At 39.6% G+C, this 23352-nt stretch overlaps 2 protein-coding genes across 4 annotated transcripts; both read left to right on the forward strand.

Moving 5' to 3' along the window:
* The first annotated feature begins 424 nt into the window (after window positions 1–424).
* Window positions 425–11282, forward strand: cul4b (cullin 4B). The gene is made up of 20 exons (XM_044039538.1): window positions 425–1360; window positions 3163–3278; window positions 3372–3475; window positions 3577–3646; window positions 4242–4315; window positions 4406–4568; window positions 4636–4725; window positions 5969–6051; window positions 6456–6523; window positions 6637–6755; window positions 6864–7056; window positions 7143–7247; window positions 7337–7447; window positions 7565–7650; window positions 8103–8210; window positions 8301–8414; window positions 8508–8613; window positions 8713–8885; window positions 8966–9118; window positions 10050–11282. Exons 1-20 carry the CDS (start codon window positions 901–903, stop codon window positions 10143–10145), a joined length of 2592 nt encoding a protein of 863 aa, XP_043895473.1. The 5' UTR covers window positions 425–900; the 3' UTR covers window positions 10146–11282.
* Window positions 11283–11923: 641 nt separating this feature from the next.
* Window positions 11924–23285, forward strand: lamp2 (lysosomal-associated membrane protein 2). 3 transcript variants are annotated; one of them, XM_044039539.1, is made up of 9 exons: window positions 11924–12109; window positions 14593–14708; window positions 15188–15398; window positions 15491–15652; window positions 15740–15975; window positions 16103–16222; window positions 16399–16453; window positions 16554–16724; window positions 20248–23285. In XM_044039539.1, the coding sequence occupies exons 1-9, from the start codon at window positions 12064–12066 to the stop codon at window positions 20391–20393; spliced, it is 1263 nt and encodes a 420-aa protein (XP_043895474.1). In that variant the 5' UTR covers window positions 11924–12063; the 3' UTR covers window positions 20394–23285. The 3 variants fall into 3 exon arrangements, with proteins under 3 accessions (XP_043895474.1, XP_043895475.1, XP_043895476.1); XM_044039540.1 differs by having other exon boundaries at window positions 21248–23285; XM_044039541.1 differs by lacking the exon at window positions 20248–23285 and adding an exon at window positions 17487–20109 and having other exon boundaries at window positions 11925–12109.
* Window positions 23286–23352: the final 67 nt, after the last annotated feature.

The raw sequence follows: 23352 nt of genomic DNA on the forward strand, positions 1-23352 counted from the left end.
GTAAATGCCTTCATTGAGTAATTGTTTGGTCCATAAAATGTCAGAAGATGTTGAAAAATGTTGATCAGTGTTTCTCAGACCTGGAAATGGTGATGTTCTCATGTGAAATCCAAAAACTTGTTTAAATTCTTAAAAAAAAACATTCAAAGCAATTAATCGATTGTTAAAAATAGTTGACGATTGATTTAATAATCGAATAATTAAGTAATTGTTTCAGCCCTAATTAACATAATCCTGATAACTGTGCTTCACATTTTCAAGCATTGTTCATATACCATAAATATCATCAATGTATGTGTGTATATCATCCATGGTGTATATACATCCGTCCATTATACCTTCATCTGACGCCATCGTGTGGCTAAAACAGTTACAGCACAGCAGTCGGTTTACAGAAAAAAAAGGAAAGGGAAAAAACACGCTGGGGCAAAAAGTAGTTTTGTACCAAGTACTTCCGGTGGGGTCATCGACTCGCTTTTTCTTCGTGATTCTTCCCCGTGTTTACCCACGCGTGTTTTACTCTCGTGTGAGAATGTGTTTTGGCGGCAGCTACATTTAGCAAGTGAATAATAGCGTCCAGAGGCCGGTTCAGTTTAACGCTCCGTTTGAACGACTGTACCAACGCGGTGAGACAAGAGAGGCAAAAGAGGAAGCAGTAGCCAACCATCTTTCTTCTCCTGCCAGCAATAACAAGAAAGAGAGCAGGCTAGGTCTAAGTAGAGCTGTGTAGTTTGAGTTTAGCGACTGTTTTACACAACATTAAGGATTCGGGTTCAACCGTCCAAGTGTTGCGGTGTATTATATTCAAGCTCCCGGGCACTGAGGTCACCCCGTCGCCGGTAATCCTGGAAGTTTGGGATCAGAAGACTGGCTGTGAAGAATCAGTATTCCCGTTTTTTCATGTTTCCAACAGGTTTATCTTCCCCTAACCCCCCACCACCGCCAACCCAGGAGGCAAGACCAGCAGCCACTGATGTCAAAACCGACAGCGGTAACATCACATCTCCGAAGAAGAGGAAAATAAACGGCTCTGAGAGGGAAGACGCCGCTGACACCATCTCCCCCTCGCCTCCCAAGACCCTGAATTCCCCTTCTCCCTCCTCCTCTCCCAATCCGATACACATCCAGAAGAAGTTGAGGTTTGACGACTCAGTGGATTTCATTGGACTGGATGTGAAAATGGCTGAGGAGGCTGCCGCAGCGGCTGCGTCTTGCTCGAACAACAAGAGCAGCAAAGCCATGTTCCTGCCCGGCGGCGCGGGGCACCACGCAAACGGACTGACGAAGACCGCAGCCTCTGGCACTTTCTCCAACAATAAACCCGGCGCTGCCAAGAAACTAGTCATCAAGAACTTCAAAGGTAGCAGATACACACACACTGTGATTAAGACTCACATTAGTCCTATAACTTTATTTAGGAGAACTCCCATTTGTGTTATAGCATCATTTCATGTCACAACAACACAGTGAGTGTTGTCAAGTGTAGGGATGCTCGATTCAACTCTGTCATGTCCATATCGAAATCACAACCTACCGAGACCGATATCGGTGTGATACAGTAGTACAAGTGAAACATCTTTTTAAAGTCTGTAACATTTCTCAGTTTGTTTTTTTTTACCTTTCCATTAGGGATTGTACCTTCTACTTGGTGCTTTTTTTTGGTACCTGGTCTGGTGAAGTTCCAAGCGAGCTGAGCCATTGGTCAGAGAGTGGCCTCACTGGAAGAGTCATGAGCACGACCTCCGACACAGGAATCAAACTGAACAATGCCTAACTGTAGATCAATTAAAAATACGTATAAAAGCAACCCTGAAAACATGCATGAATCGCCAACATTTAGCAAATAAATGTCTAAACTCTCAATATTTAAGAGAGGAGTTTGGTGAAATTAAGCGACAGCCTTGCTGAAAGCCCGGCGATCATGAGGCAAAATCACAACCCGTTAAGCCGTAATTTCAGTTTTGGCGACTGTGTCACATGGAGTCTGTGCTTTTGGTCGTGCAGGAAGTACTGAACTAATCTTTTCAATTAACTGATTCTAATGAATGTTACAACGAAAACAACTATGTTTGCTCGTCACTAGTTTGTGTCTCGTTTAAAATTATGTCACAGCAATTTCGTTGTACTGTCGTAATGGAAAACAGCATGCCTATTACCAATGTCTCTGTATTTGGGAATGGGTTGGATATGATGTTGGCCAGGACCAAAATGATCTAATTTAAAGGTGCCTGTAGTTGTATTTGAGTTGACCAATTTGATCCATGATTTTACAGTAACTGAAAATCCACACATCACTTGATTATATGAATTCTTATTTTTAATTACCCCAGAATGAGCCATCAGGAGCTTGATCAGCTCTACAGAGGCTCCATGTTTATACAACAGCACACAGTGAACAAACTGAACAGCTCCTGAGTTATCAGGCTAACTGACGTAAGGCTGGGCGATATGGATTAAAAATAAAATCTCAGTTTTTCACACACCAAACGTGATTCATGACGTCTTAAAACTAACTGCAGATGACAAAGAGATGACTCAAACAAGTTTTGCTTTTATTTTGTCTTTATTTTCAAACCCCGCTAAAGTGAAAGTGCAACAAAAACAAGCCTCGAAAGAAGAATATAAACAAGATAACCGACCCTGACAACAGCAAAAAAAAAAAAAATTGTAAGCGCTTCACTGGCTACAAACTATGTCCCAACCTCCAGGAACTTAACTATGGGAGCCCAAGGGGAATGTCAGCCGTGGAAGATTAAAGAAAAAACTATTTTCATTAAAGTGATAAAATCAGTTTATCACCCAGCCCTACACTGAAGCCTACATAGGATCTCCAACACATTTGAAAGGGAAGGGTAAAGGGAGGGATATTTTAGCATTGTATTTTTTTGGTTAATCCACCATGTAAAAACCAACATATACTACCCTGATATTGCTAAATTTCCACTATGGGGTGTTACACCAAGGTGTATATAAAAAAAATAAATAAATATTTTGCATTATTTCCTGTACACCCCTCCTTTACTTAAACCCTGCTGGACTTAAAATAGAAATGTACACAAACACTGGTTTTAAAATAGCTCCGTTGACACTGGTGATTCAGCATGATGGTTCAGGAGGACATGTTAGGCCCGCAGAAGTTGACAGTGTTGTTTTCACTTGCAGAAAAACCCAAGTTACCTGAGAACTACACGCAGGAGACCTGGCAGAAGCTGAAGGAGGCGGTGGAGGCCATACAGAACAGCACGTCAATCAAGTACAATCTAGAGGAGCTCTATCAGGTATTGGTGCACACCTGTTGGTATCATCTGTGTTCAGGAGCTCCTCTCGTCATGTTTCACTGATATATTTTTCTTTTTTTTTTGTTCTCCCAGGCTGTCGAGAACCTCTGCTCACATAAGATTTCTGCCAAGCTTTACAAACAGCTGCGGGCTGTGTGTGAAGACCACATCAAAGCACAGATTGATCAATTCAGAGAATATCCTTTACCTGTACTGTTTCTGGCACGTCTTCACAGGTAGTCGTTTATTTTGGCCCCTGTTGAATAAATGCGCACGTTTGCCTTAACATTGTTTTTACGGATGCCCTGGACAGTGTGCTTTTCCTCAAGAAAATTGACAAGTGTTGGCAAGATCACTGCAGACAAATGGTATGTGTTATAACCTCGATAAGCAGTTGTAGCTGCCATGTATCCCTTGAATGTCTGTTTAACATAATGTCACTTCTATGCAATTTATTTAGTGTTACAGTTTCATGTATTCCAATGATTTTAGCCTCCCCCAAGTTATGAGTTTTATGAGAGGTATAGAGTAGAAGAAAGGTAAAAAAAAAAATCACAGCAGCAGAAGAAGGGTAGGCCCTCACATTAGTCCCCCTGTCTGGTAAATGGGCAGTTTAATTACACTAGATATTAATGAGCCAATGAAGAAGGTTGTGTGGTGCATGCAGGAAAACCCCATTAAGAACTAGGGAGTAGTCCTCACAGGCAGCGGTTTCTTTATCATCTATTCAATTGTCTCACCTTTGCTGGTGTGAAATTTGGTATTGCATTTTGATTTATTCAAATGATGTGTGTAATACAGGCTTTCTACTAATTAAGTTCAATGTTTTTTCTCAGGTTTCTTAAAGAGATATGAATAATATACAACAGTTGGAATCTCAGTAGTTATCCTTGTGAAATACCCCCTTTAAAGTTAAGAAGAAAATGGTTGATAACGTGATTTCTGTTTGTCATTGTTTCACAGATCATGATTAGGAGTATATTTTTGTTTTTGGACCGCACCTATGTTTTACAAAATTCAATGCTACCATCAATCTGGTGAGTGAGTGACCGACCCCTGCTGTAGCTTAACAACAGGAGGCTGATTTCTGTTAACGTGGCTGTTGACCGAGTTCATGTGGTCTGCAGGGACATGGGTCTGGAGCTGTTCAGGTTCTACATCATCAGTGACCTGAAGGTCCAGAGTAAAACCATCGACGGGATTCTGCTGCTCATTGAGAGGGAGCGGAACGGAGAGGCGATAGACCGCAGTCTGCTGAGGAGCCTGCTGAGCATGCTCTCTGACCTGCAGGTAACTAACCGTGGATCATGTTAATTTTGTCTCGTTGCTGTCTTTTTACTTTTTTTGTCGTCATCAGATTTATCAAGACTCCTTTGAGCAAAGATTTTTGGAAGAAACCAATCGCCTGTATGCTGCAGAGGGACAGAGGCTGATGCAGGAGAGAGAGGTGATTGAAGTGCCCGTGATTCTCTTTGTTTTTCTTATTTCAAACACAATTATTCAAAACCTTACACTGTCACAACAAACTGATTATTAGATAGAAGAACCCAAAGTGGTCTAAATTGGCCACCCTCTGCTCTGGGTAATTACAATCTGAAGTACACACTTTCTTCTTTTTATCGTCAACTAAAGACCCACTTGTCATGCATGCAGTGTAGCTACACTCTTAATTTAATCAATCAAATATTAAGGCATAAATTGTAAAACCAGATTTTGGTCTGAGTAGAGCTGCAATGACTTTGAATTTAATTGCCAAAATATTGCATTTTGATTTGTGGATCAAACAAGGCATTTAAGAATATTTGGGAAGCATTTGTTTTAACATATTTTGACATTTTATGGACCAAACAACTTCACCGAAGAAACAAAAACAATCACTAAATTGATTATGAAAATAATAGTTAGTTGGAGTCTGATTATCTCAAAATGAGAGAAACCCAGTTTATTATGAAACATAACTAAACCTCAAAAAAAGAGAAATGTATCCATTACTCATAACGTGCAGTACAGACACCATAAATATTGTGTTTGTTTGAGTGCAGGTTTTTTTTCTTAGTGTTTGTTGCAAAAACTTTTACTTAATTAAAATAAACATAGACATGCACTTTGCAACTTTTAGCTCTGTCAACTTGCTGATGCGTCAAATTGAGGCATATTTTTAGTCTTGTCCTTAACATCTCTGGTTTCGCTGCAAGGGTTGACATCTGACAGTTTGATGTTTGAGTAAATTTTTTTTTACTTGTTTATGAATGTAAAAGCAAATTCGGTAGTTACTGTCTGAGATTCAGGTATTAGGATTTCTGTACATGCATGTGTTGCACAATTATCACAATCAAGATTTACATAACACTGATTAGTTTAGTTCAGTTTATCCAAGGTAAACTGTTACTTTTTGTCAGATGGAGGAAGTAAGAAAATCAGCTAAATATATGGGCCAACAAAGGCACAACTTAGTGATAATTAGCTGCTCTGATGTCTAAATTCAGCATCAGCATTGGACATAGAAAAATCCTTAGCCTGTAGGTGTAAAAGAAGTGTTGGTGTAAGTTTTTGTACCTGCTGTGTCAGCCTGTGTTTTTGTAGATGGAAGCATGTGCACTGGAGTAAAGGCATAATTTAAGACAAGTGGCAGTAAAATTAATTTCATTGCGGTGTAAATAAACTGCTCTCTTCTTTCTTTTTTGTTTTAGGTACCAGAATATCTTCATCATGTCAACAAACGTTTGGAGGAGGAGGCAGACAGAGTCATCACATATCTCGATCAGAGCACACAGTGAGTGTCAAACTTAAGTGTTCACTTCACAATTTAACACTGATGTAAATGCTAAAAGGTTTTGCTTTTTCGTGTGTGGACTATGCTACTTTGGGAAAATAATGATGCCATAGTCCCATCTCTGTCTTGGGCTTTCATTCACTGTCGCTATCTTCAACAGTGTCTTCTTCCTCTTCTTGTGTTTGGAGATTGTGATTGTATACCTTGGCTTTATACACTTTTATACAAAGCTTTATATTTAAAAAAGGTTAGTACTGTATCTGGTACAGTGAAGGTGCCTTTCAAACCTTTTTGAAAGTGACAAAGAAAAAATCCTGTTGGTAAAGTCCCTTTTTCGTGTGTGAATAAGGCCTGAGATAGATTAATTTGTAAACCGGGTGTTTTTTTTCTCCCTCCCCCCTCAGAAAGCCGCTCATTGCTACTGTGGAGAAGCAGTTACTTGGTGAACATCTAACTGCAACACTGCAGAAAGGTATGCAACAGTAAAATGCGAGTGGCATTACAGCAGATGTTAAATGTGCACCGTGTTCATCTGCGTGGCTGCAAGCTGCTTAAGTTCTGACCTTTCACTTTCTGCTATTACAGGGCTGACTCATTTGCTGGACGAGAACAGAATTCAGGATCTGTCTCTTCTCTATCAGCTCTTTAGTCGAGTGCGAGGTGGTGTTCAGGTTCTACTGCAGCACTGGATAGAGTACATAAAGGTACCACAGCATTACATGTGATTAAAAAACCAAAAAAAAAACCTGTAATTTCAAATGTTTTGCTGTTTCACGTCGTTTTCTAACGTCTCGAAAAAAATCACCATCTAGGCTTTTGGAAGCACAATCGTAATCAATCCCGAAAAAGACAAAACAATGGTTCAGGAGCTGCTGGACTTCAAAGACAAGGTGGATCACATCATCGACATCTGCTTCATGAAGAACGAGAAGTTTGTCAATGCCATGAAGGAGGCGTTTGAAACATTCATCAACAAACGGCCAAATAAACCTGCGGAGCTCATTGGTCCGTAACTAGCCTGTCACTAAAATGAGCATATAATCCTAATCCTAATGTAATAAGGAACTTTAAATGTACTTTTTTGTTTACAGCAAAACATGTGGATTCAAAACTAAGGGCAGGAAACAAAGAGGCAACAGATGAAGAACTAGAGAAGATGCTTGATAAGATTATGATTATCTTTAGATTCATCTATGGTAAGATGTACTGTTGCAATAGTCTTAATTTAGTGATTTTTTTTTCTCTCTTTGGGTGTGTTTAATGTAAGGATGTGGTGTCATTGTAGGGAAGGACGTGTTTGAGGCCTTTTATAAAAAGGATCTAGCCAAAAGGTTGCTGGTCGGGAAAAGCGCATCCGTTGACGCTGAAAAGTCAATGTTGTCAAAGCTGAAACATGGTAAGTTTTATTGACCCGTCGCACACTTCCATACACACAAAAACACAAAATGTGAAATAAATCACAAAGGGAGAACCCGGAGTGTGGCTCACAAATTAATTGATGGTGTTTCCTCAGAATGTGGAGCAGCATTCACCAGCAAACTGGAGGGGATGTTCAAAGATATGGAGCTTTCTAAAGACATCATGGTGCAGTTCAAACAGGTAACTGGGCTTATGTGACTTAAAAGTGCAAGATATTACTGTGTAAATTATGGGATATATTCTATATGGCGTCACTTACAGACGGCTCAGTCATTTAATCAGGCTTTTTGTCTTTATGGAGTCAAGACACAAATACAGAGGCTTCTGTAATGTAGACTTGCTGAGTCTGGTTTTAGTCCTAACACAATAACAAATCGGCTGGCTGTGCTTTGGGAAAAACAATTTTAGTGCTATTGACTGCATTGATACCGTCCTTAAATGATCAAAAAACAATATCTACTGGTTTGTTTGTTTTTCCCAGGCAAATTGTGTGTAAACCTTTACACAACAGCAAATTACAGCATCCAGTGGTTTTCACATGACACTATTGTACTGATAAGGTCTAAAGAAAGTGTAGAGTTGTGCTGGAGTGGCTGGTGGGTATCGTAACATGTCTTGTGTGTTTCCTGAAGTACATGCAGTGCCAAAACATTCCTGGCAACATTGAGCTGACTGTCAACATCCTCACTATGGGTTACTGGCCAACCTATGTCCCAATGGAAGTGCACCTGCCTGCTGAGGTCAGTGCTGAGAAAATATTTAAATTTATAGTACATGTTGTTTTTATAACCTCCAATAAATATACCGAGTGTTGCTTGGTCTTTGTCCAGATGGTGCGACTGCAAGAGATCTTCAAGACTTTCTACCTGGGCAAACACAGTGGCAGGAAGCTGCAGTGGCAATCGACACTAGGCCATTGTGTTCTAAAAGCTGAATTTAAGGAGGTGAATAATTAATTTTCAAGAATTCTCTGACGTTTTGCGCACTCTGTGCTAATTTATAAATGTAAATTGTTTTTTTGATTTTTCTCCCAAAAGGGCAAGAAGGAGCTGCAGGTATCACTTTTCCAAACACTTGTTCTACTAATGTTTAATGAAGGAGAGGAGTTCACCTTGGAGGAGATCAAACTGGCAACAGGAATAGGTTTGTACAATCACGTCAAAGTTTATTTTGGCAGCATGTGCCGAAGAAATTAGATCTATTGAGTTGTCTTTAAAACACTGTGTGTCTGCCGGTTCACAGAGGACAGTGAACTGCGTCGGACTCTGCAGTCACTCGCTTGTGGAAAAGCGCGGGTTCTCACCAAACTCCCTAAAAGCAAAGACATAGAGGACGGTGACAAGTTTTCCTGCAACAATGACTTTAAACACAAGCTCTTCAGGATCAAAATAAACCAAATCCAGATGAAAGAAACGGTAACGCTAAGAAAACACGGTAATCAAACGTTTTCTTTATTTGAATTAGGAAATGATTTTAACTTTTTTTATCATCTCAGGTGGAGGAGCAAGCCAGCACCACAGAGAGAGTCTTCCAAGATCGTCAGTATCAGATAGATGCTGCCATTGTGAGGATTATGAAGATGAGGAAGACTCTGAGCCATAATCTCTTGATGTCTGAGGTGTACAACCAGCTCAAGTTCCCTGTGAAGGTATGAAGTATTGTTGTGTTACATTGCATACAGCAACAGCAGGGGAAGAGAGGAAAGGAAAGGAAAATGTCTTCTCTGGCTGGCAGATGTTTAGTTGCATGACCTGCATCTTAAACACACAGGCCACTTGTAAGCTTCACATCTCTAAGGAACTGAATTTAAAGCCAGTGTTCAAATCCCATATTCCTGTTTTACCTTCAGATTTCAAAATGTATAGACTTTATCCATTTTCTTCCGTCATAGGGGTTATTTTTCTTAGTTTAAAAACTTGCTGAACATGCACCCTGTTTAGGAGGATCAAATACCTTGTGTACCAAAGACATCATGGTCGCAAGTTCGATTCCACCCCTGGCTAATTGTACTTGATTACATTGTAAGTCGCTTTGGATAAAAGCGTCTGCTAAATGACATGTAATGTAATGTAAAAATACTAGATTTTACTGAACAAATCCTGTTGATGAGGATCCTGTTGTGTTTAACTTTAAATATAAACAAATGTCCATGGCATTCAAACTATTGTCAAATTGTCAAATACACTATCAGCTCTACACAACTCTCAAATATATTGGTGTTTTGTTTTCATGTCACCTGGTGACATTTCCCACACTGCGCGCAGGAAGTGATGCATGTAATGCACAAGATGCATACAGATAAAATACGGCTGCAAACGCCCATGAAATGTTTTAGAAGTGGAGTCATATTTATTTTAATCACAATCATTTTTGCCAAGTATGATTTGCACATACAAGGAATTTGTTCTGGTGTCATTTCATATTTTATTGTAGGTACAGCTCCTAGAGGTTAGAAGTTTTAAGGTGACTTAAATTACAATCAGATAAGTTAAATGTCTAACATGAATCTGTTTTTTCCATTGTGAACCTTTGCATGTGTGTGTTAACGTTTGCCTCCTTCTGCTTACTTTCCCCACCAGCCTGCTGACTTGAAGAAGAGGATAGAGTCTCTTATTGACAGGGACTATATGGAGCGTGACAAGGAGAACTCCAACCAGTACAACTATGTGGCTTAACGAAAGAAAAAGTGACAGAAAAAAAAGAGATGCAGATGATGCAGACAGCTTGAAAGCTGTTCTGAGTGATCAGTCTCTCAATCTTTTTTGCTCCAGTGGATGTTAACATTTATCATCTTCAACCTAGCGACCGACGAGTGAATGGATACTGCTCGCTCCACAGGGCTTTTGTCAGGGGTCTTCTGATCCTGTGGACTGCATGCCCATTGAAAAGAGAATATTGTCCATATTTCTCAGTGCTTCTGAGAGAGTTGGGCTACCATGGACAAAGAAGACTTACAGATGTTGTTTGTTTGCTCTTTTTTTCTTTCTTTTTTTTAATGGAGAGGAAAACTATTTATTTTCAAACTTAGATTCTCCTTTGACCATAGTTTGAATCAATATGCTCTTTGTTACCAAGTCACTTTTTTTTTCTTTTTGTTCACTCGGTATCAAGCAAATGCTGACACACTTAACTTTGCTCTAAATGTACCTACCACACATTAAAAGTAAACAAAAAAAGGATAAAAATGATTAAACTAATGCTTGTTTCTTCAGCCAGTGTCAAATGTGGGACTTTTGGACTAATGTGGGACTTTTGGACTAACTTAAAGATTAGGGAACTGATGATTGGTGATTGATCTGTGTCAGATGAATGATCCTGCAGCAAGGTTTTACAAGGCCATGGAGCTCTTTGATAAAGCTGTGATCATAAACACACAAAGCATAGTTTGTGCCAAAAAAAAGAGCACTTCATGTGTTATAATGTGTACTCAAGCTGCTAAAACAGTTCAGTTGTTTCAGTATATGCATTTAATTTTTTTTTTCTTTGTTTGTGTTTGTACATACTTCCCAAAAGTGACATGATCCCATCTGAAAATCAGCTGCTTTTTAGGCTTTTGTTAACCCGTAGAAAGTATACTAAAAGCACAATGTCATCCGAGCTCATCCTCTCATCTTCCCTGGCATCATATCACACATACACTATATTTTCTGAGTTTTTTGTAAGTCTCCTTGTGGGGCTTGTTGGCCTTTGCTAAAAAAGCAGGAGTGGATCACCTAAAAAAAAAAAGGTGAAAAATATGACCGATAATAGACATGCCCTTGTTTGTACGAGTCTGTTAGATTTATTGCTTCAGATTAAAACAACTGTTTCAATTGGGGTTTCTTTAATTAGTCATTGTCATATAAATACATCTCATTGTCTTGTATAAAAGTGACCCATTGGTACATTTTTCCCCCCCTCTCCAAATCTATTAAACATTCACGTTCTGTTAGCCTTTACTAGTCCATACAGTACAATAATTAACTTGGTAAAAGTGGGTGACCAATTCAAAGCTGGGCTGCAGTCTACTTTTAATTTGTATTTTATGAACTTAAAAAAAACAACCAGCAGCAATAAGAAACAAAATGAATTTGAAATATAGTAAACAATAAAAAAAGAAAAATAGTATAATGCAAGGGGTAATGGTCAATGTTTTTATAGCTTTTCTTTTACATAAGTAAGGTTTTTATTCATATCTATAAAAGATAATACAATATAATTAATATAAACAAGCAGTTTATTACTGCTGGTCTGTTAGGTACCAGTCAAAGTTTTACTTACTACAATATTTTTTTATTTTTTTAAATACTATTTGGTGCACGTTTTATTGCTTTTCTGTTATAAGAGGTGGATACAGTTTTAAAATAGATCTGTGTTGACTTTCACCACTCAATATTTGTGATTATAAAACCTGGCTTTGATCCACACACGCGCACACGTCGGTGTGTTGACACATTAGATCCCTCCTGTCACATGACTCCTATTACATTTCCTGGTTCAGTCAACAGCGGCAGCGGCTCAGCTGCAGCGCTAACACCGTTCACAGAGCGTCACTGCCGGGTACTGGTCTCAACTTCTCTGCGCTGACTTAACACTCCAAACTACTAGGCAACCATGACCCGATGTGCTGCATCTGTGTTGCTTCTCGCCTTTGGCGTCGGTATGTATCACTATATTAAAGATTTGTTTTTTTATCAGCTGTAATGTGACTATTTAAAAAAATAATAATTTCGTCCTATTCCGAGAAGTGACGTGAGTAAAGTTACGGGACTCCTCGGGCCTGGTACAGGTGTGTTTGGGCTACATGAGATTATCTCACAGATGGCATATAGTCTTACATTTTAATGATATTAATCTGCTCAACTGATGGTGAATTTACTTTGCAGGTCTTTTTAAATAAACACAAACAGGCGCCTGGTAAATGGCGCGGCAGTCCTGTCGAGGTGTTGTGCTAACTTACCTTAGCTTCATTGCTAATTGTTTCCTACGTCAACAACGGTACACTGACACAGCCGGGTGGTGGTTTGAAACACAATAATACGCCTTATTCGTCTACATTACCAGCAATTATCCACTCATGCCGCCGCTCAACGGCCAAACTGACATATCTGTCAGGCGACCCTTTTAATGTTCAAAAATGACTGTTGTTTCAGTGTTTTACTGTTAAGCTAACTTAGCCGTTAGCTTGCAGCTTATTTTGGAAGAAGTGCGAGGTGGTGGTTAAGTCTTACACCGTCCAAGTCACACCTGCTGCTAAATAATCAATGCCTAAATATACCTAAGAGAAGAGGGGAAAATATCACACATTGAACCTTCATTGGCTAAGATAGTTACCATTAGCAACGTAGCTTTAGCATTCGTTGACGGTTTACTGTAAAATAGCACGTGACAGTAAAGGCTGCACCGTGATTTAGCGATATTAAATGACACAAAAGTTGAATGTGTTAAGGTTGTTGTGGTTTCATACAATCATCACAATAATACAGATCACTTGTCAACAAGTGTTACCCTCATACTGGATTATATTCTCCTTTTATGTTGTATAGTCTGTCAGGCATTTTGGGTTTTTTTGCTCTGTTATAGTACCTTGTACTTTGTTTTGACTACTTTCAGAAAGCTTGTTTTAGTTATTGAAAAAGCACACAAACAGGTGAATTCATTATCAAAATAGACTAGTCACTGCAGCCCTATCTATAAGTAAAGATTATATTATATTATGCATTACTGAAATCGGTTGTTCCCCTATTATTATGTGGTTTTGCCAAAAATGCAATAGTAACATTTATATAACTTGTTCTGAGTTTAAATCCTATTTCTCATATATCCTACATTTGAATACAATGAAATAATGATTAAACTTTGGTCAAAATGTGTTTTTTTACTGGTGTGTTATCAAAAAAATTCCCCCACACTTTAGATTTGATGTCTATAAATATCAAAGGGTTACAACCAATGGGAATTTCCTGTTATTTAATCTGCTTGTCCCTGTATCAACTGTAAAGCAAAACAAGTGAGTGAAAAATGCTGATCACAATATCAAATCTGTTGTCTCTAAATGTTTAGCTTTGTGTGACGCAGAGTCCAAAAAGCAAAGATATAAAGTTTACTGTGTTACACGTTAACTAAAAGAATGGTGTTGATAGATTTTCAGGCAAACGTCTAGTCATTTAATTGATGAAATAAAAATCTTGGAGGAACTACTCTGTATTTTACATAGAAATGTTTTGAAGCAAGTAACTTGGCTTTTTAAAGAACACTATACCCATCCAAATTCTGGCCTTATATCTCTTCAAAATCCTCCTGGCTACCTGAGGAGGAGCATCATAGTAACAGTTGAAGCCTGACTACAGCTGTCAACAGAGACATTTCACTTTATGCTTGTAATAAAATCAGTGTGTAAAATTATACTGGTGAAGAAAAAAAACTATACAATCTAACATGACACACATAACATCTCACACACATTGTCACTAAATGAACATACTCATGTTTAATTACTGTACCTATCAACTCCCTGTTGATTGAAAAATTCAGTTAGAATGTACCACAAGACCATGTGATACAATAATGTTAGAACAAACCAGGTCGCACAACAACTCGGGGAGTTTAAGTTCATAACAATTGATTCATGGCTTGATTACATCTGTGGTTTGTTGCAGGCTGCTGTTGACAGTGCGTGTTGTAATAACCATATAGGTAATCTAAATGGACTATGACCTCTCCTCAATTTAACTGTGTAGTAACAGAGCATGTGGAAAGGTAAAGGCCCTGTTGCTAGTATACATTAGCGAGTATAATAAAATATACAGCAGTTTTTTGTTCTGTTCACTTGACTCTGGGTCATTTGACCACTCATGTGATTTGCTATTCTCTTCATGGGACGTAGCTTGTCAAAAACGCATAAATGAAACTGGCATTTATATATCAACCGTGTGTCTCAACGTTTTATGAAAGAAAATTGTGTTTATCCAAGTTGCATTTTATTAACCGATGTCCAAAACATTTCAAATTACAGCCATTCTTGTTATTTATCTAAAATCACGTTGTGGAATCAGACTTAATGACCTTTCCCTGAGCTTTCACTTGTTTCTGTTATAAGTAGTAAGTATTTGGGGTAAATACTGTGTTTTCTTTTCTTCTCAGTCTTCCAGCTGTCACACGGCCTTCAAGTCAATGTCACAAACAGTGAGGGCAAGTTGTGTCTCTATGCCAATCTGATGGTCAACTTCTCAGTCTCATATGAAGTAGCTGCTGATAAGGTGAGTGACTGGTCATTCTGCTGAGACTAAATCTCTTATGTACATCAGCCTGCATGGTATCATTGTGAATATAAAGCAGAGCAGCCTCATGACATCAGATTGCGGCTGTGAAAGTGAGGGGATATGAGGGGTGTCACAACAAAGCAAACTTGATTCTTGCTTTTCACCATTTTAGTTGGTGTGATTTCCTGGCACATATGTTGAAGTTGTCATTTCCTTTGTACTGTTGAAAGCAGCTTAAAGAATTGTTTATTGATTCTGAGATTGCTTTTCACACTTTATCTGACTTGTCGAACTCACCAGGCGAATGACTAAAATGCTTGAAGTTAAATATTTTTGTGTAAATTAAATTGTACTAAGCTTTATTGTGTCTGCCCCAGGGAGGCCTTGAAATTCTCTTTAAGCTCCGTTAAGTCTACTATTAAAGCATAAACTTGTATCATCATGTTAATCGAGGTTACACCCTGCTTTCATTACAGAATGAAACAGCAGTGTTTCAACTTCCCGATGAAGTAACAACAGTTGGAAGTCTATGTGACAACAATAGCTCAACACTGCAGCTCAACTTTGGAGACGGGCATTTCTTGAGTGTGGAATTCACCCTGAGTGGACTAATGTACCAGGCAGACTCCATCATCTTTTCCTACAACCTCAAAGATTCATCCCTCTTTCCGAAATCTATTTCAAATGGTAACTCCTACACCTCACAGTGTCAAACAAACAAAGGAGCACACATGTATGCGTTGTACTGATGCCGATGTGGTTTTTAATTTCGTTTGTAGAAACTGCATCTGTGACCGTGAAGCCTCAGATTACAGACATAGGCCTGGATACCTGCTACTCGTGCAAGAGTAAAGACACCATCCTGTCTAGTTTGGTCAATATGACACTGTCTGATGTACTCATGCAGGCTTTTGTCATTAATGGCAGCAAGAGTGATAAGAGTAAGTACAAATGCAGTGGTGCACCTCATCCTAGTTGCTATATCTTTTCCTTTTCCCAAAAATAAAATATTTTTTCCCCTTCTACAGTAACGTCTTGCTCCGCTGATGTACCCACAACCTCTGCTCCCCCAACCACTCACTCCACCAATGTGACCACTGAAGCTCCTGTGACTAACACCACAACCACTGCCCCTCCTCCTACTACCACCCCAACCCCCACCCTCCCTACACCCTCCACTTGGACATACAGCATCGATGCTGAAAACAGCACAGCTTGTCTGTTGGTCAAATTTGGCCTGCGTATTGGTTTCAAACAGGGAGAGGTATGTTCAGACACACACACACGGTCTCAACGCTGTAGTTCTGAGGGTCTCGTGTTTCCTATATGACATGCAGATGGTCTTCTACAGACCCTTGTGATTTGGTTTCCTTCTTTTCCCTCTGTTAAAGACCTATAAGGAGTTAAACCTGGAGCACAACAAGACCAAAGTCTCTGGATTATGTGGAGTCAACAGTAGCCATCTGCAGTTGGCATCAGACACAATGAACCTCTCTTTCACCTTCACTAATGTGAGTTCTTGTCAATATGATGTTTTTATCCAGTTTATGAAACAGCTTGTGGTCCCCAAAAAATGCCTTCAAGATGATAGCAATGGCCAATCACTGATTAGCTTAATCTCTGGTGACTAATATGACTCCCAGGATTAGAATTTTCTGCTCCCTAACTTGTATTTTCTTTCTAACAGGATAGCTCAAAATTCAGACTACATTCTCTCAACGTCACTGTAAACCCAAGCTCTGGTAACTAGGACGGATCATGTCTTTCTTACATATTGTGTGAGAAATCCCAAAAAAAACAGTATGACAAGCTAGCAGGTTGAAGTTTTGTTTCATTTTTAAGGTGGGGAGTTTATTCAGTCGAATTCTAACCTGAGTCTATGGGAGGCAGCGATTGGCAGCTCCTACATGTGCAACAAAGAGCAGAACTACACCATCACCAACCAGCTCAGCCTCTACACGTTCAACCTCCAAGTGCAGCCGTTTGGAGTCGTGAAGGGGGATTTCAGTACAGGTAAGTTGTTCCTCAAATACCTCCTTTTAATGAAAATCAAGCTTTTAACCTTGTTCACGTGCCCATGTCCACCTTAACTTGCAACAACTAGTGTCAGAAAAATGTATTTAACCAGCCACTATTACATGTAGTGTGGGCTTTTCAAGTCTGTCTTGGAGAAGCCAGTTTAGCTCTGTCTATATATAGCATCACCACATGAGTTACATTTATACTTTTAACTTTAATAATGTAGGCTTTAATAAGTACTTAAAGAGATTAATTGTTTCCAGCACTTTTTTATTGAATTGCCTCAATTGCAGCCACTGTAAACGCAACTTTGATTTAAAAGTGATGAATCATACGGCTGCGTGGAAACTTACATATTCATATGACAGCAAATGCTAAATGAGACAAAGACGTAGACGAGTCACATTCAAGGGTGTGAGAGTGATTTTATGGAAAACTAATTTTAAACATAATCATGAGGGAAAATGTGTTAATGTGTGATCATCAAAACTGTTTTGGTTTGGGTTTTTTTAATCTGTTAAAGAATTAATTATCTCACTGTGGGGAAAAATGGAACAAATTCAGCTTTTGGCAGCTTTAAAGTACAAGGAAATTTAAATCATATGTACTGGCACAGTTGGAAAGCTGGACTGTGATTAAAAAGGTGGTGTATAATCTGCACCACTATTCTGCTGCTTCACTTGCGTGTGTGTGTGTGTGTGTTAAAACAGATAAGTCACTGTTCCACCTGTTGACTGACTCTCTCTTTATCTGCAGCCCATGAATGTTCACTGGATGACACCAGCGTCTTAATCCCAATCATTGTTGGCGCCGCTCTGGCTGGCTTGATTCTCATTGTAGTGATTGCTTATGTGATTGGTCGAAGAAAGACTTACGTTGGATATCAGACCCTTTAAATTGACCGTGAAATATCACGGGGCTCCCAAGCCTGGTCCTTGGCTTTTAAAATTTAAGAATCATAATCTGGGGGGTGGGGGGCCATGGAACAGATCATTCTGATTGTCTCTTGGAAAATATTCTAATTGTTGTCGACATTATTGGCTGTTGTGCAACATTTTTATTTGACTCGAGGGTCTTGAATAACAAAGTCCAAGCAAAGATAAAGGGTTTGGTGTAATTCTCAAGGACCAAACTTGTCCACCCCCCAATGTTTGTGTTCCTTTTTATTGTTTTGTGAACGTCTTGTCCCACCTTCTTTGTTGTGTTTTTATTTTTTTGGATGAGCAAGTGCAAGATACACACTTTTTTTTTTTCTCCCCCATCCCTAAATTTTCAAGTAGAATCAATAGGACTTGTGATATTATTCAGTATATAGTGGTGTTTTGGAGTGATTTAGGTACTGTAGGAGATCTGCATTTACAAATTAAAGCTTGTCGCATTGGGATCCTGCACTTGCCATGCACACTTTCCCCCTTTTCTTTGCATTTGTCATCATTTATTTGTGTGGACATTTATTTTTTTTTACTTTCTTTTAATGGTTTTGACTTTTCCCCACCCCACCCCTGTATAAATATTAACTTTAATTATGATTTTACATAATTTAAACACAATTTCCTTCACTAAAAAACAAAACATTAAAGGAAGTTTTCTTTCTTTATTACAAAAAAATTAGTTGGGTTGAAGGTGAAATCCATTGTTTTTCAAAGGAAGTATGCTTTAGCCCGTGTTTGCCCCTGCAGAGCAGGAGAGAAATTTAATTTTGAGACTCCAATCATAAATAATGTGAAATCAAAGTGTGAGTTTTTAACATGATTGACATTTTTAACATGTATAGAGCAGTAAAAGCCCCGGTTGAACTAATGACTGGACACTGACAGTGTCACTCCTGGTTGTTGGTCATGAATTCAGCCTGTACTCCTGCTGCACCATTAGATGTCTGCTCTTTAAAGGGAGTCTCTCTTACATTTATTTGCACATATTCCAGATTAAAAATAAATCTGAAATGAAAGGTCACATAATGATTCTTTTCCTCCCTCCCTCTGTATATTTTTGGCATTAGGTTTGAGAAAAAGGGATTAATACTATCGTGTCACTTTCAGCACAGGCAGATTTGAACCAAGGATATTTACATGTAAATGCACTAAGACGCTCTTTATATTTTTGCATTGTGTTGTTGAGACTGTTGTCACATCATTTCTCCTGCGTATCGGCCCTGGGCTTAGCCTCGGCTAGATCCGTGGACGTTTGAGGCCTTGAAAACTTCTTTTTTTGTAATAGTCAGTTGAAATGTTGGAAATTAAAAAAAAACATTTGTAAGTGAAAGTAAAGCTACAGCTAGCAGTTAGCTTAGCACAAAGAATGGAAACAGAGGTTAACAGCTGGCCTGGCTCTGTGGAGTAGCATCATACTTGCATAGACATTAGAATTAGAACCAATCTTTTCTTTGACAGACAAGACAGTGCGTGTAGTTCCCGAAATGTGACACCACTCTTTTACAATGTCGGCTAATCCGCTTCTGCGTGGGAGTGGTTGTGCCAGATTTTTCTCACACATCTTAAAACAAACACCACCTGAAATGAAATCTTTAAAATCTCACGTGAACCCATACTAAACCAGAAACATTTGGTGACAAAGGCGGTTTTCAGGGCCTTGGGTCGACGAGCCAGCGCAGGTGCCGGTGTCAGGGATGTAGACGAGCCCAAGTATGTGTGTTGTTGTAACGATAGAAAGCTGATGTGACACATTTTGCGTGTGTATTGTTTTAAATAGAGCAGAATGTTGTCTACTGTTTGGCTTTTCCCAGCTCTTCATTCAGAACTGGAGCAAATCATGCAGTGAACTTGTGCTGAAGATGGAAAATGAATAGAAATATTTGCCTTTTTAGTTGCTTCTATGGTTTGCTCTTCCAGGACGTTTGTATTAGATGATAGCGACAAATCAAACATGACCTTTGACCTCTGCTTGTGTTGTTTTTTTTGTTTTGTTTCTTGCGGTCTTGTGTATTTCAGCTTTGTGTAAACTCACTTGCCTTTTAAATAAAAAGATGGTTTTCCAGCACCAATATTAAATGTTTAAAGTCTGTGCACAATACATCCCATCTAATCAGTTTTTCAACATGACCACTGTGCCTTTCTTCATTAACCCACACATCCAGTTGCCCTATTTTAAAATCCTGATATTATTTGGCTCATTATTTTAACTCCTCCCCCATCTCCAGTGGAGAACATGACACTCACCTTCAGTAAAGGGAATTTGTGCTGCAAGACCATCTTAACAATGACCGATTCACGTGTTGTGTGGATACCTGTCATTTTCTGATTCCATCTCCTCTCTCGCGCTGTTTGCAATAACAATAATAAACTGGTTTTTCTGTCAGACTGAAGTGGAGCTTTTTAATATTTTAAGAAATATGGAAATAAAAATTTGTTGATGTCCTGGACACTTGAGTAAATATTTATTCCTTTTCCAAAATGATTCCATGTTGCTATAGCTCTCTTTATTTTTTCTGCTGTCTTTTGAAAGTCTCTTGTTTAACCTATGAAACATTCACCTCTCTGCTCTCTTCATTCTTGTCTAGCTGAGGAGTGCGTGTCCGACGTGGAGAGCTTCCTTGTTCCCATAGCTGTCGGAGTTGCCCTGCTTGTTCTCATTCTTATCGTTCTGCTGGCCTATTTCATCGGGAGAAAGAGAAACATGGCCACTGGCTACCAGTCTTTCCAGTGAAATTGACCTCGTTTGAATCACTGCAAAAATGTGTTCGGGAATCGCTGCTTGTTTGCTTTGCTTGCCTTTTTAACTAAGGAAAAAAAATGACCATGTGTCACATTCATGTTTCCATGTGGTGTTTGGCGCTTTCGACTGCCTAAATGTCTCAAAAGAATTTGGTTGACTTTTTGGGAAATATGCAGATTTATTTACTTTTCTTGCAATGAGGAGACCCTGAAAGTCACTGAGTAACATTTTATCTGTGGACTCCCTACAAAATATGATGTTGTCAAAACTGGAAACTCAATCCTGGTCCTCAAGTTTTTGGATGTTTTCGTGCTCCAACACACACCTGATTTATATAAATGCTTCGTTACTAGGCTCTTGGGGAGCTTCTTGATGAGCTAACCATTTGAATCTGGTTTATTGGAAAACATGCAGGGTAGTGGGGTCCCTGAGGACCACGACTGAGAACAAGTCTCCAATCCCTGTTAAACCACAACCTGTCTCTGTTCCACTTAATTACAGGTGGATTTAAAGAGTTTTAACATGTAAGTGTAAGCACTGACAGACATTAGTTTAATTCCGCCCAGTCTTACTCTTGGTACAAAAAGGATTTTGTGTGTTTCCCAAAGTTTCAGCCTGTTTCTTTCATACTCTTAGAGAATGTCATATCCACTTCATTTTCCTTTATGTGCTGTTGTTGACCTTAATCTGCACGACATTTACGCTGTTAATTCCATTTCTTTTTGTAGGTCCTTGCTTCCTCTCCTGCGTCTCTGACCCTCCGTGTCCTCCTCTTAAGTCGTGTTTTCTGCTGACTAAACCACTAACCCGCTGTCTCTGTCTTCTCCTCTTTTCCTGTCTGTCAGCTGAGGAGTGCTTCGTGGACACTGATTTGAGCTTTTTGGTGCCCATTGCGGTGGGTGTGGCTCTCAGCTTCCTAATCATCCTTGTGCTTATCTCTTACCTGATTGGCCGGAGGAAGAGTCGCACTGGCTACCAGTCTGTATAAGCCCAGCTGCTTCTGCCTCTTTACACCTTTACAACCCTCACAGCTTCTGAAAAGCTCCCTCCCGACCTCCCCCCCTGTCCACCAGTGCATCAAAAGCATCCCAAAAAATGTTTTTTCCTGTTTCCTGTGAGGCGGCTACGTCTTCCTGAAAAATAGCTTATCTCTCGCACTCAATTTTAAATTTGTCACAGCAGCCACTCCGGTGGTTTCCTTTTGTTTTTCTTTGATGCCAATGACTGAATCAAGTACCAAGACATTTATGATCAATACTGCACCATTTGATTATAGATAGCATGTTTTTAAAAAAGTTAAAATTACTGGCTGTGAGTAGCCGTCCACCTCCTTCCGGAGAGAGAGAGAGGCCTTTTCCGCCTCTCAGTTTCTGTGGTGTATAATAGTATATGTGTAAATTTCTCTATTGTATAAAATAAATGACACTATGATGAACGTGAATGTACAAGCAAGCAAAAATGACCCACTATTGTTATCCATATCCCAGACGCCGCTGTAATTTATGTCTTTAACCGTCGCCATTATGTGAATTTACAGCTAAATCAAAACACTTTCACAAACTGATGTGGAGTCACTTAATTGTAGCTTGAGGAAAGGCACAGTTTAAGACACTTTAAGACCCATTTTTGTTTTGTTTTTGCAAATGTTTGATGAGCTCATGCTTCGATCACTCGTGCTAGTCTAACACATTTCTCAAAAAGGATTTTAATGTCCATCTTTAGACTGGACTTGCTTTAGTTAAGTTTAAGATTCAAGAGGTGTCTACAGTCCTACATGGAAACAACTGGTGGGGAAATCCAGGTATTGAGCTCCTGTAGGCTGGATAACCGTCTAGAGAGTTGTCATGTGAAACACTGCACGTCGTTCACCCCGTGACACAGTTTCAGGTTGTAAATCTCACCTGAGTCGAGGCGTGTGAGAGTGTCACCTAAGTGTCACCTGAGTGTTGGAGGGAGTTTCCCCTGCACTGTTCTGTGTGTGTGTGACTGTCGATCCTTTAATAGGAAGAGATTCTGCATTGTAGGCGGCCGATAGTTGGCGTCTCTGTCGAGTGATGGTTTCTTCAGGTTAATGTCTTCTTTCTCTCCTCTGTACGGGAATGTACACATTCTGGCCAGGGAAGACAAATGATTATTAGGAGAAGTGAAAAGAAGCCTGAGACAGTACAATGCTGTCTTGAGCTCTCTTCCAAAAAAACACACACAGAGGACAACAGGGATGGACCCCCCCACAGTAGCAGACGGTGTCCTCCAGGTGACCCTCTTTCACACCTGACAAACCTGAATCTGGGTTATAGTGGCCTGTATTGTTTCTAGTCTAGACGGGTATCTAGACCAGTGTTTCCCAACCCTGGTGTTTTAGACGTTGCCCTGCTACGACACACCTGATTCAGATGAACAGCTCGTTATCAGGCAGAGCTTGATGACGAGCGGACCATTTGAATCAGGTGTGTTGGATCAGCAGGGAAGTGGGTCAGCGGTAGTGGGTCCCCGACGACCAGGATTGCGAAACACTGACCTCTTAAATTTGTTTTCAAAATCCTGTGTCATTTCAAAATTGCTAATATATTTCATTGTGTTTGGGGTCGTGACTTTCACACCCAACATTGCATCACACGACGCTCCGTGTGTAAACGACACGAGGGATATTTACAGCGTGTGCAGGCCGCGTACGAAGAACGAGGAGTCCCACGTTTTCAACACTAATGTCACTCAGCACTCGACAACGTTCACTTAACTACATCTCCCTCCCCCTACAGTTCTGTGCCTTTCTGTTGTCTGCTGCTTGCTTGTGTCTTGTCTCCGTCTGATCGAGAATGTGATATGATGAGCCTGTTTGACACGAGCAGGGGACAAATTCAATAAAGTTTTGTTCTTGTTTTACTATCGCTGTCGTTCTTCTGCGTGCTGTTTGAAAAGTAGCATTAACTGAATATAAAATGGCCAGTGT

This window comes from Solea senegalensis, linkage group LG12 (genome assembly GCF_019176455.1).
Source record: "Solea senegalensis isolate Sse05_10M linkage group LG12, IFAPA_SoseM_1, whole genome shotgun sequence".
In the NCBI taxonomy this organism is placed as follows: Eukaryota; Metazoa; Chordata; class Actinopteri; order Pleuronectiformes; family Soleidae; genus Solea; species Solea senegalensis.

What these genes read in the sequence shown, in the direction of transcription:
- cul4b (XM_044039538.1), top strand. Translation starts at nt 901, where the DNA reads ATGTTTCCAACAGGTTTATCTTCCCCTAACCCCCCACCACCGCCAACC. An exon ending in ATCTAGAGGAGCTCTATCAG is followed by an intron (nt 3,279 to 3,371) that starts GTATTGGTGCAC and finishes TTGTTCTCCCAG; the next exon opens with GCTGTCGAGAACCTCTGCTC. An exon ending in GCATGCTCTCTGACCTGCAG is followed by an intron (nt 4,569 to 4,635) that starts GTAACTAACCGT and finishes TGTCGTCATCAG; the next exon opens with ATTTATCAAGACTCCTTTGA.
- lamp2 (XM_044039539.1), top strand. Translation starts at nt 12,064, where the DNA reads ATGACCCGATGTGCTGCATCTGTGTTGCTTCTCGCCTTTGGCGTCG. An exon ending in GCTTCTCGCCTTTGGCGTCG is followed by an intron (nt 12,110 to 14,592) that starts GTATGTATCACT and finishes TTTTCTTCTCAG; the next exon opens with TCTTCCAGCTGTCACACGGC. An exon ending in TTGGTTTCAAACAGGGAGAG is followed by an intron (nt 15,976 to 16,102) that starts GTATGTTCAGAC and finishes CCTCTGTTAAAG; the next exon opens with ACCTATAAGGAGTTAAACCT.